Source organism: Vicia villosa, linkage group LG1 (assembly GCF_029867415.1).
Source record: "Vicia villosa cultivar HV-30 ecotype Madison, WI linkage group LG1, Vvil1.0, whole genome shotgun sequence".
Classification (NCBI taxonomy): Eukaryota; Viridiplantae; Streptophyta; class Magnoliopsida; order Fabales; family Fabaceae; genus Vicia; species Vicia villosa.
This window is the reverse complement of record NC_081180.1, coordinates 121,156,726-121,169,620: the sequence shown is the minus strand read 5'-3', so window position 1 is coordinate 121,169,620 and position 12,895 is coordinate 121,156,726. Positions and strand designations below refer to the sequence as shown.

General features: G+C 31.5%; 1 protein-coding gene across 1 annotated transcript; it reads left to right on the top strand.

The window, feature by feature from the left end:
* The first annotated feature begins 8,871 nt into the window (after positions 1–8,871).
* Positions 8,872–10,428, top strand: LOC131615765 (galactinol synthase 2-like). The gene is made up of 4 exons (XM_058886924.1): positions 8,872–9,265; positions 9,356–9,676; positions 9,762–9,896; positions 9,976–10,428. Exons 1-4 carry the CDS (start codon positions 8,939–8,941, stop codon positions 10,171–10,173), a joined length of 981 nt encoding a protein of 326 aa, XP_058742907.1. The 5' UTR covers positions 8,872–8,938; the 3' UTR covers positions 10,174–10,428.
* Positions 10,429–12,895: the final 2,467 nt, after the last annotated feature.

Genomic DNA, 12,895 nt, shown 5'->3' with positions numbered 1-12,895 from the left:
CCGCTTGGCACAGCTGCTTTTCAGTTGCTCCGTGGCAAACTCAAGGTTCTGCCATCCTTCCCACCTTGAGTTTGAGGGGGGGGGGGGGGTAATGGAGACACAATACTCAGTATAGTAGACTTGTATAGTAGGAGTATGTATAACTCTATTCTGTATTAGTATGGTATATACTATCCTATATAAATAAGCCATGTGGCATTTGTAAAAGATAAGAAATGTATGAATGAAAAATACAGAGTGTTTTTCACATTTCCATTAATATAGAATGTATGTTTCAGAGTTAAGCGAGCTGAAGAAACAGTTAAAAGATCTGTTAAAAAAGAAGTTTGTCATACCTAGTGTTTCACCATGGGGAGCATTAATGTTGTTAGTTAAGAAGAAAGATGATAGCATGAGGTTGTGTGTTGATTATCGGCAGTTGAATAAGGTTACTATCAATAACAAGTATCCTCTTCCGAGAATTGATGTTCTTATGAATAAGTTGGTTGGAGTTTGTGTATTCAACAAGATTGACTTGAGATCAGGTTATCATCATATTCAAGTGAAGTCAAAAGATATACCAAAGACTTCGTTTAGAGCTCGTTACAGTAATTATGAATATTCGGTTATGTCGTTCGTTGTGTCTAATGCACCAGGAGTATTCATGGAGTACATGAATAAGATTTTCCATTCGTACTTGGATAAATTCATTTGAGGCTAAGTGAAAACAAAATCCACAAACATCCATATCTTGGGTGATTGTAAAGAATAGAAAAATCTCACAGTGTGAGAACTTGACTAACCACAATTTGGTGAACCAGTATAAACTATTGTGTGTCATTTACTTACAAACCATTTTATCTTTATTTGTCTATCCTAACCACTATTTCACAATCCAAAATTCTTGATATATTAAACTGACACAAAATTTTAAAGGGTCATTATTCAACCCCCTCTTTGTAGTGACATTTCTAGTTACTACAATTGGAATCAGAGCTCTGGGCTCTGAACTAAACACTTAACCGCGTTAAAGTAAAACGATCTTAACTAAGAAATGTTTGATAAACCAAGTTTATAGTTGAAGGAGGATCATCTCATAGACCTCGCTTCTTTAATGGCCCAGACTACTACTACTAGAAAGGTAAATTGAGATTCTTTTTTACTATCTAAAGATATAAACATCTGGTCACTTGTTGAAACAGGAAACTTTACACTAATGAGTTCTCCAACGCAAAACTCTCTAGTAGTTCCCAAACCTCAAGAAAACTAGACCAAAGATGAAGTTGATAAGACACTTCTTAATTCCAAAGCCCAATTTATTTTAATATATGCCTTAATCAAGGAAGAATATGATAGAGTAGGAGAATGCAACACGACTAAATAAATTTGGGACAAACTCAAGAGTCATCATAAAGGAACAAGTTATGTCAAAAAATAAGAATTGACATGGGAGTAATAAAATTTGAAACTTTTTAAATAAAAGAAACAATAGATGAAATGTTTCCAAGGTTTACCATCATCATAAATAAGCTCAGATCTCTCGGTAAAAACTACACAACACATGCAAGAATAAGAAAAATTCTGAGAAGTCTTCCAAAAGTCTAGAGACTAACGGTAACTGCCATCATGCAAGCAAATGATCTGAAAGTACTACAGTTAGAAGAACTTATTGAATCACTTCGTGCTCATGAGAGTCTTATCATGGAAGACAAACCATAAAATAAACGAAAGGCAATTACCCTTAAAGTAAATCAAAACGCTGATACTCGGAATGAAAGAAACTACTCACAAAATTAAGAAAGAAAGAATGAGGAACCAACAAAATACTTTTTGGGAGATGAGGTTGATTTAGCACTCATCTCTCGAAGAATTCATCAAATGGTGTTTAGAAGAAGTCAAAAATACAAAACCATTTCAACACAAAAGAGATCCTCAAAATAGATAAAAGCAAAACTACATGCTATGGATGCAAAAAATATAGGACACTTCAAAACTGAATGTCCTCAGCTCAAAAAATTCAACAAAAACATCCATTGAAGAAAAAGTCCATGATGGCCTCTTGGGATGACTAAGATAACTCAAACTCAGAAATAGAGGAAGAAGAAAATCTATGTATGATGACAAACTCATACACTTAGATGAACACTTCTAACCTTTGTCAAACATGCAAAGAAATGGAAATTATGTTTGATAATCTGTTAGAGGATTCAAAACGTTTAACTCGAAAATGTTTCTTTCAAAGAGAACAAATCCTGAATCTTAATAAGGAAAAGGAAGAACTTATAAAACTAAATGATAGACATCTAAACACTATTAAGAGTTTACACAATGCACATTCATCTCTCTGTTCAACAAAAAATTCTAAATGAAAAATTGAAACAACCAAGTACTCAAATAATAATCCAAACATAGAGGAAATAAAAGTTCTAGAAAATCAGGTAGAGGATCTAACTCATGATATTACAAAGTTTGTAAAATCCACATAAACTTTTCAGAAAATATTGGGCTCATAATCAGGAGTTTTGATAAAGCTGGAATAAGATTCAAATCCTAAAAAAATCACATCCTTAAAATAAGTCTTTATGCACAAAACAAATACTAAATATAAGATCAATAAAAGATTAAAGTATTCCTTAAAATGAGAAAAGAAAATCCTTTTTAAACTAATAGAATTTGTGCCTACAAGTAAAAGTGACATCTTTAACCTACAAGGACCCAAAACATTATGGGTACCTAAAAAACTTCTAACCTCTGATGTAAGAATGTCTATTCTCAATCAAGAAAAAACCTTGGTACTTGGACAGTGGGTGCTCAAGACATATGAGAATAGATAAATAATGCTTTATCTCTCTACAAGATAGGAATGGAGGATTAGTGACTTTTGAAAACAATGAAAAAACCAAAATAAAAGGTATAGGAACCATTGGTAACAATGGTTCAGCTCTTATAAAAGATTTTCAATTTGTAGAAGGTCTGAAACATAATTTACTAAATATAAGTCAGTTATGTGACAATGACTATGAAGTTAACTTTATACAAAACATGTGTATAGTAAAACAACCAGTTTCAAATAAAATTATTTTTTCTGAATCTAGACAAAAGAATCTTTATACCATTATTTAAATGACATTTCTTCTGAATCCTGTTTTATATCCATTGTAAAAGACAAATGCGCATATTAAATGCTATGAGGTTAATTGTTGATACCATGAGAACATATAATAAATGAAAGCAAAAGATAGCGACAATTTTAAAAAGACATACTATTAAATGAACATTATAGTTAACTCAGATTATCATTAATCAAAACAACTAACTAATATGGATTTGCTTAAACAAGCAATTCAACAATCATCATAATTCAATTTTTAAACAAAGCTCAAATTTAATTTGATTAATTAAATGATCAATCTAACAACAACATTTCATATAGCAATACTTGCGTGAGAGAATATTCAAATGACTAGATCTATCACTGATCTAACTTTAATCAAGAAATCGCTATAAGCAGATAAATCCTACCAACATGTTATTCTACGAAAGCGATGCAAACTTGAGCATGAAAAACTATGTAGACTATTAAAGAGAGAGGGAAGAAAAAGAGTACACCGAATATATATGGTTCAACTCTATCATCCTCGCAAGAGCTTAATCCATTCTTCAGTGGTTTCCCAATGAAAATTGTTATCTTCCAATAATAATAAAATGATAATTGTTTATAGAAATTATACAACCATTTGATAAAAGATACACCTGAAAATAACAAGTATTCTTATCTTGATCCTCTCTTGTTGCGTACGGCGTTTGCTTCGTCGATCTTGCAAGATCCACCTAATCTTAACTTAACTCTTACAAAACCAATAATTATGTTAAGCCTTCATTTTGCATCATCCTTTCCTCGGTCCTACCGGTCCCCTGAACATTGATATGTATGAAGAACACACAAACTCCTACTTTATCTATAGGATTCAACACATCACTACTGAAATAACCTAGAGAAAAGACTTCTTCTATTTCTTGCTGGAGTTTGGCAATCCCCAGCACCACGACACAAACTGAATCTTGACCTGCAACTCAAGAACTTCATAAACATTAACAAAGAATGAACCTCATCTACAATAAATCTCACATTCTAAAAGAATTGAAAAGCAAGTTATCTTAATCTTGCTAGAGGTTGAAGATGAATTCAAATGCACAAGATAGATGTGAAAAGGTGTTATTTGAAAGTGGGGTTCCAAGTTTTTAGAAATACTTTCAAAGATATGATTATCATCACAATAATCACTCTTAACAATAATTCATTAATGGCGAGGGACAGAGGAAAAAGATTTTTATAGGTGCTAGAAATTATGCACAAAAATGAGTAAAATGATGTTTGATTCGAGTCATAAGCACATGTATGATTTGAGTCAAGTGGAAAAGTCATTTGGAGCAAGATCTACATTTATGAGAAACCCATTTAAGCTAAAATTTAAGTCATAAAATCTGTGATTCGAATCAAGACTAAATTATGATTCGGGTCATGAAAGCTTTGAGTTGAATCAAACAAGACAAAAGGCAAAACATGGGACTGCATCACTTCACGATTCGAGTCATGAAATCTGTGATTTAAATCACAGAGTTCTATGAGTCAAATCAAGTGTAAACTGTCATTCGAACCATGATAGCTTCACAAATTTATTGAAAGCCTCTGTTTCATTAGGTTCGGGTCATAGGATGTGTGATTCGAATCACACACCTAAAATCTCAATTTTTTTTGCAATATTAAAGATGCTTTGAGATTCTAATAATGTCATGACTTGAACCAATCTCAAATATGGTTCTTGATCCAAAAACTCGACTAGTTGACTTAAATCATATTCCTTACATTCACAAACAAACATTTTGATTATGCATGCAAAAACACGATTTAATGCAAAACACTTATTTAAAAAAGCCTTGCACTCAATTTTAAGATATTTACAAAGACCTAACTTAGAGGAGACTCAATTACGAAAGCGATAAATGATAAACGACAATAAATGAGACAAACAATAAAACCAAATCCCTAGAGGATAAAGCAACTTTAGACCCATCCTCAATGGGTATCCGCAAAAATTACCCACAACGGGTGGGGTGAAACCCCGCAAAATGGGTACGGTCACAAGCACAAGCAATTATCCCTTGAAATAAGAGGGTATGAGCGCGGGAACAAGTACCTTAGTACCTACCCCGCCCCATAGCCGCACAATATATATATATATATATATATATATATATATATATATATATATATATATATATATATATATATATATATATATATATATATATATATATATATATATATATATATATATATATATATATATATATATATATATTATTTTTATTATTGTGTACATGTGTTAATTTATTAATTTTATTAAATAAATCAATATTAAACTTGTACACATTTTAGTATAAATATTTGTTTATTTCTTAACTCAACAATAACATACATTTTTTTAATGTTGTTAAAAACATAAAATGACATGATAAATTATAATTGATAAATTATTTTTTATCAGAAATGCGAGTAAACGAGGATGGATATGGGTACTGAGGTACCTATTAGGTACATGTACGGGTAGAAACGGCGCCCATGCGGGTATGAGTTTGGATATGGAAATTTTTTTAACTGTGGTTATGGGGACGGGTACTATAGTACTCTGCTGAAACTCTGTCCATTGCTATTTTTAGCCTTATGCATATAATCATCAATTCATAGTGATTGTGCCTTCCAAAGACAAAAGTCAGTGTGCATAAGCATTAAATCATGCACATGCCATAAGCAACGTTTGAGGGACTCGTCCAAAGAAATTCTCAGAGGAATCATTACCAAAAATATCACTAAAATCGCCACTCGTTTTAAGTTAACCACTTCACCCTTCCCAGACTTTTCTTTGAGGGACTGTGGACTGAATAAACTTTATTGAGCCTGAAAAGAAGCAACATAAAAGGCCCGATGAGAAACAACCAGAAAAACCAAACGAGAAGTAGAGTGGATGTCAACCCAGGTTGCCCTGCAGTGACCTGAATAATTCGAACGAGACATATTCTCCTTCACCAATCCATTTAGCCAACACGTGACATGCACAATATTCTTAACAGATTCAGTCAAACACAACAAAAAGGGAGAAAACCATTCCACATATAAAGAAAGAAGAACTAGTCTTCCTAGACAATTTATCTCCTTATTACCCGATCAAGAAGCTATCAATAAATACTACAACTTCAAAACTTGAAAATTTATTGACTAATTTCAACAAAACCTAACATATAATACCTCTTGCAGTCATACGTGCAAGTAGGGGTGGGAATAGGCTAGGCCGAGTTAGGCTTTGCCAAACCTGAGCCTGACCTACTAAAAAATTCGAAGCCAAAGCTTGGCCTGTAGCCTATCATATGCTTGTTTTTTTGGCTTGAGTCTGGCCTTTTTGAATGTCTGATTGACCATTAGCCTACTTAAAAGTCTATTTCATTTGAACATTTGTAAATAAGTCATTCAACTCAACTTTATATAGACTAACAAATTAAAAGATCAGTGAGATTAAATATTTGTTTGCATTGACTTATTTGAGTTTATCTAGTAGCATAAATTTTGTGATACTATTTGTTTGAGAGAACTTATGGAAGCAACTTATGACATTGTTCATAAGATTTTTTTTTTCCATCTTATTTTCATCATTTCTTCAAGATAATTAAGATTTATTTTTATATTTTAATTCAAAATACAAAATATTATATAATAATAATAATAAACTTATTCATATTTATTTAAATAGGTCGGTCTCACAGGCTTAAAAGACTTTTTTATATGGTCTGTGGCCTAACCTTTTTAGTTAAATAAACTTATAAAAAATTCTAGGTCTTTTTTATTTATATAAAAAGCTTGGTCTGACCTAGGCCTATGTAGGCTGATCCGTAGACCCTTGTTAATCGGTCTGGCCTATTCCCACCTTTGGAAGATATTCTTCCCATTATTGTATTTGACAAGTAAAAAAAACTTACAAATTGTTGTTATATAATATTGTTATAGATTTCCCTTAATAGTCCTTAACCATGCTTTACATATTTTAATTTTATTTGGCATATTTCAACCAACTAACAACTAACAAAACGTCCAAAAAGGTTATACAATGTTACTTCTTAATTCACTCTTATCCTTTAAATATAAAAATGTTTACTTTCTTATCCTTTCCTAGTCTTGCTGTTGCTACTTGTATTAAACTAAATTAGATTAAGCTGGTTGATTTTGGACCAACTAACTACTAGTAATACACAACCACTATGGGTGTTAAGAAGCTTTGACTAATCCCCACCTGGCTATCTATTTCAGTATTTCAACAACGTTGCACTTTCATTAATTACACACGCAAAGGTTATGGGTCCCACAAAAATATAAAAATACCTTGGATGAAAGCCACGTGTCTGGTAACATGACGTGAATCATCATCGTATGGTGTCAATTACATAGAGTCAGTCGGTGGTAAATGCTGGTGTTGTCATAATATAATAGCCCTGAGTGGGGTCGGTGGCAGTAACCTAAAAATGAATATTCTATTTATAGCAAGTATCTTTGTTTTTTCTACAGAAAAACTAAAAAGAATTTCTTTTTGTTGAAGAAAAATTAGTGCTTCTTTTTTCCGAATAGGTACAATAGAGGATTGAGAAATATGAAGGTGAAGAAAGGATAGATATGTATCAGTTTAGTTATTGAAATACCTTCCTTAAGCTTGAGTGTTTCTTTAATCAATAAGTAAATAAAAATGTCAAATAAAAATGAGAAAAAGTTATTATGTTAAAAATATGAGATTAAATTATTAAAAAGATGAATGTTCCAATATATAGTTTTTAAAATATTAATAAATTAATTAACTTATAAAAAATTATAACTGATGGCGGACCAATCAACTCAGAGATCTATTTAAATTTAAAAAATAAGTTCAAATATATCAAAAATATAATTACAATATTAATTAAAAAATAACATATAAAAAAATATAATTATATATTAATCAAAAAAAATTTTAATTATAATTATTTTGAATTTTAATTATCTAATTTTTATATATTGAGATTTTGTTATATCACTTTTTTGATTTATTAAACTTCTATTATAATATTTTTTATATTTATTAATATTAATGAAAAAAAATTAAGCCTTTAAGAATTTAAAATCTCCTAAAAATCTAAAATTAAACTTTTATATGATTAACTCTATAGTAGTAAAAATTGTATAACAAAGTACAAAAATATATTAAGCAGCAAAAAAAATGTCGGAAAAACATTGATTGAAAAAAGGAGAATTTGATTTAACTATCTTTTTATTCTCCAAATATAAGATAAAATGTCAATAAAAATAAAATATAGAATTTATAAAATATTTTTTATTCTCCTAATATTAAAAAATACGTACATTTTTTTAAATATTGAAAAAAACAAGACCAATATTATCTTAAATGCATGATTTTTTTAAATAAATTAAGTGATGTTTTTTGAAGCATCAGAAAAAGAAGTTGAGTTAATCAACAAGGAAAACATAAAAAATCAACAGAGAAATTATATCAGATAAAAATATTAGCACTAAACATTAGCAATATTCAAGACTTTATTATTAAAACAAATTGTTACCAACTGTTAATAATAATTTTTTTTGTGTATAAGCAAGAAATACAGAATCAAAATATGCAAAAGTTAGTGTGAACTTTATAATTATAGTAATATTAAATGTCAAATAAATTAATAATCAATACAAAGACAATCCTCTACCCTCTATAGCCGTTAGATTAAAACTGGGTTCGTAATGACAATAATACCCCCGAAATCTCTATATAAGCAACCACACCATTTCTAAAACCAACCCAACAAACATCAAAACATTTACAAACATACAAACATTCTTTTCCATATTAACAAAGCAACTCTCACTGAAACCATGGCTCCTACTGATATTGTAACTGCCGCAACCAACATCACCGACGCTCAATCCAAGACAGCAAAACGTGCCTTTGTCACGTTCCTTGCCGGAAACGGTGACTACGTCAAAGGTGTTGTTGGCTTAGCAAAAGGTCTCCGTAAAGTGAAAACCAAGTACCCTCTTGTAGTTGCAGTGTTGCCGGATGTTCCGGCGGAACACCGGAGTATTCTCATCTCTCAAGGTTGCATTGTGAGAGAGATTGAACCTGTTTACCCACCTGAGAACCAAACACAGTTCGCTATGGCTTATTATGTCATCAACTATTCCAAACTACGTATTTGGGCTGTAAGTATATATAATCATAATCTCTCATTAATCCTATTTTAATTAATACTATATGTGATTATATTATAATTACAAATTTCAATTTTGCAGTTTGAGGAATATGACAAGATGATTTACCTTGATGGTGATATACAAGTATTTGAAAACATTGACCATTTATTTGAGTTGCCAAATAATTATTTCTATGCTGTGATGGATTGTTTTTGTGAGGCCACGTGGGGTCATAGTAAGCAATATGAAATCGGTTACTGTCAGCAATGTCCTCACAAGGTTCAATGGCCTACTCATTTTGGTCCCAAACCACCTCTTTACTTCAATGCTGGCATGTTTGTTTATCAACCTAATATGGATACTTATCTTGATCTTCTTCAAAAACTTCAACTCACTAAACCAACTTCCTTTGCTGAACAGGTACTACTAATAATTTAATTACTAAAAATTGTCAATTAATTGGGATTATGGATCACGATAATGAATTTTATTTTTTAATTTGCAGGATTTTTTGAACATGTACTTCAATGACAAATATAAGCCAATTCCTAATGTTTACAATCTTGTGCTGGCTATGTTGTGGCGTCATCCTGAAAATCTTGAGCTTGAGAAAGTTAAAGTTGTTCATTATTGTGCTGCTGTAAGTTTTCATTCTTCAACGATCACGACTTCTAATTATAACTTAAAATTAAAATTTGTTAAACTGGGTAAATGTACAGGGATCTAAGCCGTGGAGGTACACAGGTGAGGAGGAGAATATGCAGAGAGAAGATATAAAGGTGTTGGTGAAGAAATGGTGGGAGGTGTATGAAGATGAGAGTTTGGATTACAAGGAAGTGATTAATGCGAATCGCTTAACATCAGCAATTTTGGAAGCTGCTGGTATCAACTTTGCGCGCGCGCCAAACGCTGCTTAATTAATTTGTGCGCTTTTGCTTATCAACAGCAAGATCTTCTGGGACTTTTTTTTGCTAGAGGATCAAACATAATACTAGTTTTTTTAAATAATTGATTAGGAGTCCTTGTCTAGTTTTTATTTTTAATTCTTTATAGTTTATTTTAGTAATTTGAAGGACCTTAATTTTATAGTACTTATTAGTTTCTGTTTATGCTTTTCCAGAGCTGTAATTAATTATCATTAATATTATGAATGATATTTTTGTTTTAGAATATGCGTTTTCATTTGTATATATTTCCATCTTTTTCTTCTTTCTCAGCATGATAGAAATCATTTTTCCTTTATTGTAATAACCTCCAATATAATTTAGAGAGATATTATAAAAAAAATAGGTGCAGCAATAAGTTTGTCAATATATTGTATTACTTTTACATATTTATTTTTATATTTATTGATGTTATAAATAAATAAAATATATTTATATTTTTTAATGAGACTTTAAATTAGAATATTTTATAAATAAATTTATTAGTGTGTGATAAATTTTGCAAATAGAATAATATAAAGGAGAAATTTTAAATTTAATATTTTTTAATAACAAAACAGAATTATATTAAAAATAAAACAAAATATAAAAACCTAACAAGAACATTACATGGGAGTTACTCTCCTAATGAAGGAAGCTCCTAAATCTTCTATTAAATCTTCATACAATTAAGTTGGACATTCATCATAACTATTTTGGATATTCATCATTCACTATTAGCCCTATTATGCCAACGCTTCCATGTTTGGCAAGCTTATACGTGCATCCATTGGCTTCCTTGAATATGTACTATATTTTCAATATCTACATTGTAAACTTTAATGAAACTGGATTTAAGTTTCTAAATAAGGACAAAGCAATCCAGCCAAAATAAAAATTTAGTCTTTATTTCTATTACCTTAATCTCTTCACTTTAATTTATTAGTGGATGTTGTTGAATACGGTGAATTTAAAATTTGGATCCTCTTTAATAATTTTTTCGAATAAATTTGTTTTTATTACAATTTAATTTTAGATATAAAAATATTAAATCAAAGTTGAGAAAAATCTCTTTTTACTCTATTTACATTTCTACTACTACATTCATAAAAGGTATTCAAGAAGTGGCATAAGAAGTTCCTTAAGGATATGTGATGTAATATATCACCTTTGACGGCCTCCTAGCCGCCTATTTATTAGAATGAGCGCCTTTTATTTGGTTATGACATCCATTTTCTATATCACTCGCCTATTGATAAAATGTGGGAGTAATGTATCTCTATCCCTAACGGTAGGAGAGAAAAAGTCAAAAAGATGAACCACGTTCTCCAGGATAATATGGGAGGGAATTTCCTCCTTCCCGTGCTCTTGAGGGTGAATACTATGCATGAAATACCAACTCTCAGATGGGTAAGTTAGGGTTATCCCGAGGTATCTGGTTTTCGCAAAGATGTGTTACGTGTATAGCATATAACTGAAGAAGATTATAGACGTGATCCACACCCGGTAAGAGGATGCACGTGAAGTAACCATTTTAGAAACGAAATTGGGGGTCAAGCCAAAAGAAGTTGATTTTAGGGATGAAGACCTGTCCGCCCCATGCCAATAGAGCATAAAAGAGGCATAAAAAGATACTTATTAGAAGCCTTTAATTATTTTAGTCTCTAATCCATGTTATGTTATTTTAACTTATTTGTTTTGTTTGTTTAAGGTGGGATATCGTCTCTACCAATTGTATGGTTAAACTTTTGTGACATTCTTTATTTTGTGGGGAACACTCATCTCCCTTGCGATGGCATTAAGGTGCATGGGTTTTAATGAGGTTCCTCATATTATCCTATAAATGTGGGAATACCAATGCTTTGTTTTGTAGGAACTAAAAGATTGAAAAACAACCTTAACGAAATCGCGCGTGAAGGCAATCACATATTGGATCCTCATGGATAAACCCTTGTCGCCCATAGAGGCGACCACATGCCTTGGATCCTCATGAAGGAATCCTTGTTTCCTATAGAGGTGGTCACACATGTTGGATCCCAATAGAGGAAACCTTGTCGTCCACATAAGCGATCACATATGTTAGATCCTCATAGACGAATCCTTGTCACCCAAGAGGCAACACTATCATCCTCATGCAGGAATCATCATCCTACAAGGTCACAACAAGGCCAAAACCTATTCAAGGTATTCTAATATAATTCACATAAAGTAAATAAGAAAGAGTGTGCTAGCCAACCATTTAATTAACCCCAAGGGGGAAAATACAAAACAAGCCTTTGAGGGCGTAATTCATCGTTACATAAAAACTCTCAGGGCATAATTCCATAAACCATTAAGGGAATGATTACAATAATAATCCACAAAGGGCAAAAAAGAAACAAAAAATCTTCAGCTCCCTGGCTCTCCTCTAGAAACCATTCTTCCTCAAAAACACCCTCCTAATAAGTCACCTCCTCTTGAGGAGCTTCTTCCACCACTACCTTGTCGCCGTCAGGCTCAATCTGGGTGGCTTCATTAGGAGAGGCTCTAGGCTTCTCAAAGGCGAAGCTTCTTCCTCCTCCACCATCTGGTCATCATGAACCAACTTGAAGAGATCCATTTGACTCAAGAACAATTTAGGATATATGAACGAAACCTGCTGTTTCACTCATTCAAAATACGAGTTGGAAGTGTCCACTAGCTCATATTTAAGTGTATACAACTCCTCCCTCATGTT